Source organism: Salmo salar, chromosome ssa17, assembly GCF_905237065.1.
Source record: "Salmo salar chromosome ssa17, Ssal_v3.1, whole genome shotgun sequence".
In the NCBI taxonomy this organism is placed as follows: Eukaryota; Metazoa; Chordata; class Actinopteri; order Salmoniformes; family Salmonidae; genus Salmo; species Salmo salar.
In genome coordinates, this window is record NC_059458.1 from 23094848 (window position 1) to 23098948 (window position 4101).

Consider the following 4101-nt stretch of genomic DNA (forward strand, 5'->3'; position numbering starts at 1 on the left):
GGCGATGGCTGCATGGTGCAGTTGGTGAGAAGCAACTGCAGCGACTTGAAGGCGACTTCATAAAAAAATGATTTTGGTAAAGTTAATTCAGTCGACATGCAGTCTCATGACTTTATAACCATAATGCAACACACTTTGAAAGGCCAACTTTGTTGATCAAACAAGCGGTCATTTTCTTTCCATATAGTTTGCCACAGAATGGCTGATTTATATTTTATGGATTTGTTCTATAGTGAATGAACCTGTACATTGCCAACCTTCATGAGCCTTGGTTGGCAATGTCACTTTTTCTTGTAGACCTAAACACACAGCACATAGCCTCATTCTCTCTCTCATCGCCCTGCTCCTTTCTATCTCTCCCTCCCTCCAGGCGTTGGACAATGTCCCTCTGCTCTTCTACATCCTGGCATGTAGAAGAAGAAGAAGACACAGGGCGCATTGGAGCGGATCACTTTTGTCAGGGTGGTGACCAACAATGATCACTGCCCTGACAAAAGTGATCCGCTCCAATGCGCCCCGTGTCTTCTCCAGTATCTCTAACAGCCTCCAGACACTGATCTAAGGTCAGTTTGGTGTTTTGGTGGTTAATGGTTAAGGTTTTGATTTTGGATTCATGAGCTGATTCTAGATCTGTGCCTAGGAGTATGAACGCCCTACACAACAGACTGATGGAGAGGTAATGTATCGCCCTCTAGAGGATACTGAACAATACTGAATTGTCATAGTAGCTTGACCTTAAATAGCCAACATTGTTTTCCATAGAACACAGCATACCTTTAAGCATTAAGGCTCGAGGGGGTGGGGTATTGGCCAATATACCCCCTTTAAGTGCTGTTCTTACGCACGACGTGAAGTGGACTGCCTGGACACAGCCCTTAGCAGTGGTAGTGTATAATGGCCATAGGCCTATACCATAAACCCCTGAGGTGCCTTATTCATATTATAAACTGGTTACCAACATAATTAACAAGCATTTTGTGTCATACCCATGGTATATTGTCTGATATACACACAGTTGAAATGCTGTTTCCGCCAATCAGCATCCTGGTTCCAAACGACCTGGTTTACAATAGGCTATAAATATAAATTGAATTGTATGGCGGTGTCTATAGCTAGATGTTGGCTAGAAGTACAAGAAAGTGTGTTAAACTCGAATGGTTAAATCCATAATTGGTGATGGAGTAGGTCTACATTTAATCTGATTCAGCAATAATAACATGGCTAATCAGATTAGCAAACCCCGTTACAAGGTTGTAACCTTATAGTAAGAAGTAAGAATATCTCTGGAGTCACTTCGAGACGGTTCTTTTCCATTCGTCATAACATGTTTCCCGTGAAACTCTCAGTGCCCATTCATTGGCTAACCTACCGGTTTGTTCTACGACTCTTAGATGATGATTGGTCCAAATAATGTACATCAAACAAATTGTCCGTTCTTATTGGTAGAATGTCTTAAGCCCCGCCCCTAGAAGTAATACATTATACTTTACCTCCTCCCGGAGCAGTGCCACATATATCTGTGCTAGGGGAAACTTCACCCAAAGCCACTTTCTTAACACAGTTCCGTCCAACGTCACATTACAGCCCAAATGGACCACATGATCAACTGGAAGGTAAGTCAGATATATTAATAAAAGTATATTCATTAGTAACAATTAACATATGCTGAGCATCCCATGTTGTATTGTGTTCTATAAATCGTCCCTTATTTCGCTACGAGGTCGTTGTCGTCTGGCAAGCTGCCCATCCTCTCCAATGTTGTTGTGACTTGATAGTGACACTTGCTATTTGCATGGACAGTGCAGTGTTACGTTTTAAGATATATTTTATTATCTTGTTGTTGGTTAGCTACATTGTTATGAGTGCTTTGTACAGTGACGCATATGCAACGTTTTTAGGATAGTCTTGCTATAAATACTGCAGCCTACGCAGCACCGTTTATGTGGTCTACTTCACGAGGGTCGTCTTGAGCAGGCGCTGCGCAGAGAAGCAGATCTAAAAGTCAGCTCATTTTACAAGTAACTGAACTGACAGGTTCTAATTATAGAAAGATCAGCTAATTTGTTTTGAGATCTGTGATTGCATCGCGTGTGTGTGTGTGTGTGTGTGTGTGTGTGTGTGTGTGTGTGTGTGTGTGTGTGTGTGTGTGTGTGTGTGTGTGTGTGTGTGAGAGAGAGAGACACTGACAGAAGACACCCTAGCATACTGATGGTTGCAGCTGTCCTGCCAACTGTGGTGACTGGGTGTCAGCTCACTCCTAGTCTTCAGACTTTTTGGTGTGGGCGTTGTGGGGGGGGGGTCGGTGTAGTATTTTGGTCCCTTGCGGAATTCTAGAGCTGTGGTTCCCAACCAGGGAATCCACAGGAGGTACTTGAGAAGGCTCATGAGACCGTAGGCTTACTGGTAAAATGCACGAGGGGGTACTTTAGGGGTACTCCGGGCAGAGCAACATTCAGTTGGTGGTACAGGAACCGAAAAAGGTTGGGAACCGTTGTTCTAGAGTGTTCCTTCCTTGAGGGATGGTAAGAGGGACTGGTGGAGTGTGACTTGCTCCTCTACTTGGTCCGCTGTGCAATTGAGCATGACAGGATTATATTAAGTAGGGCAACTTTGTTGGTCAAACAAGCACTCATTTTATTTCCATCTAGTTTGCCACAGAATGGCTGATTTTATATTTTATAGATTTGTTCTATAGTGAATGAACCTGTACATTACCAACCTTCATGACCCTTCATGACCTAAACACACAGCACATAGCCTCATTATCTCTCTCTCATCACCCTGCTCATTTCTATCTCTCCCTCCCTCCAGGCGTTGGACAATGTCCCTCTGCTCTTCTACATCCTGGCATTGAAGACCCTGGTCTTGTGCCTGGGCTTCGCTGGAGTGAAGATCTATCAGGCTAAGAAGGAAGAGGCCAAGCTGAAGATACAGAGGGCAGAGCAGAGGAGGATAGCGGAGCAGGTGCAGGAGCTCCTGGATAACGAGCTCCTGGACAACAAGAAGGATGACTGACCCAGGAGGAACAAGGGAGAGTGTGAGGAGATGAAAGGTGAAAGTGAATAAAATACAAAATTAGTCCATTTGGAAATCAGTCAGCAATATGGACTGGGAGATAACAATGGGTGTTTCAAAGCTGCTTCAAAGGGTATGATGCCTTAAAGTACAGTAGTTATTGGTCAGTTTGAGCTAAACATTTCCCCTCTTTCTTCGCAGGAACTACAGTATGTCACCTGACCAGACTGGGGACCTACATGCTCCAAGGATGGGGCGGAGCTCTGATTGGCTGGTCTGGGGAGGAAGTGTTGAGAATGTATAGTTCCTGTTGGACAGAACTTACCCAGAACAGGCCTGGGGTCCTGGACATTGCTGCGGGTGTCATTCTTTTTTTACACAAACTTTTAACTTCAGAGCCACCAGATGTTTTGTAAATAAAAACTGTTTTTGTACCTCTGTTGGAGCGGCCTTTCTTTGTCACATTTGATGTATAGAGCTGAATGTTGGAGGCAGTGGTGTGATGGAGAGGTGGTCAGTCTATTGACTACCCATTAGGGGGCATTTAATTTGTCCTGATCAAGGAGATGAGGAAGCCATTATAGCACTAAAGTCATGTTGACTGTTTTCCCCGGTTCGTCTGTCTGTATGGTTACTGTACTTTTGGTACTTATTTTATACGTTTTTATTTTTTTTACTTGCTGATTATCTCCGTTAAGTGAAAAGCACTTAATCAAATGTATTATTAGACAATTGAGAAGTCTTAGTGGCTTAGTGTACATGGCTCGGTTCCCTGCACATTGTACATTTGGTATTGGCAGTGACCCTGTTTATATAGCTTCCTCTTTCTGATGTTTTTCTTGATATTGAGCACCACTGTTGGGTAGAGCTTACAAGTTATGCATTTCACTGTACTTTTGTGCCTGTGACAAAACAAACTTGTAAAGGTGATAGTTTGAAAGGGTGCACATCCATCTGTCACCATAGGGAGGCAGCAAAGTGCCACCAAATGGCCAGAATGTGAAGTGGCTCCAGACAGTACTTGCCTATGTTGAACATTTGATGAAAATAAAGCACCACATAATTAAAACAAACCACACATTCACA

At 43.5% G+C, this 4101-nt stretch overlaps 1 protein-coding gene across 1 annotated transcript; it reads left to right on the forward strand.

The window, feature by feature from the left end:
• The first annotated feature begins 1465 nt into the window (after window positions 1-1465).
• On the forward strand, window positions 1466-3449 carry LOC106575576 (small integral membrane protein 11). The gene is made up of 3 exons (XM_014152166.2): window positions 1466-1613; window positions 2812-3052; window positions 3217-3449. Exons 1-2 carry the CDS (start codon window positions 1590-1592, stop codon window positions 3013-3015), a joined length of 228 nt encoding a protein of 75 aa, XP_014007641.1. The 5' UTR covers window positions 1466-1589; the 3' UTR covers window positions 3016-3052; window positions 3217-3449.
• Window positions 3450-4101: the final 652 nt, after the last annotated feature.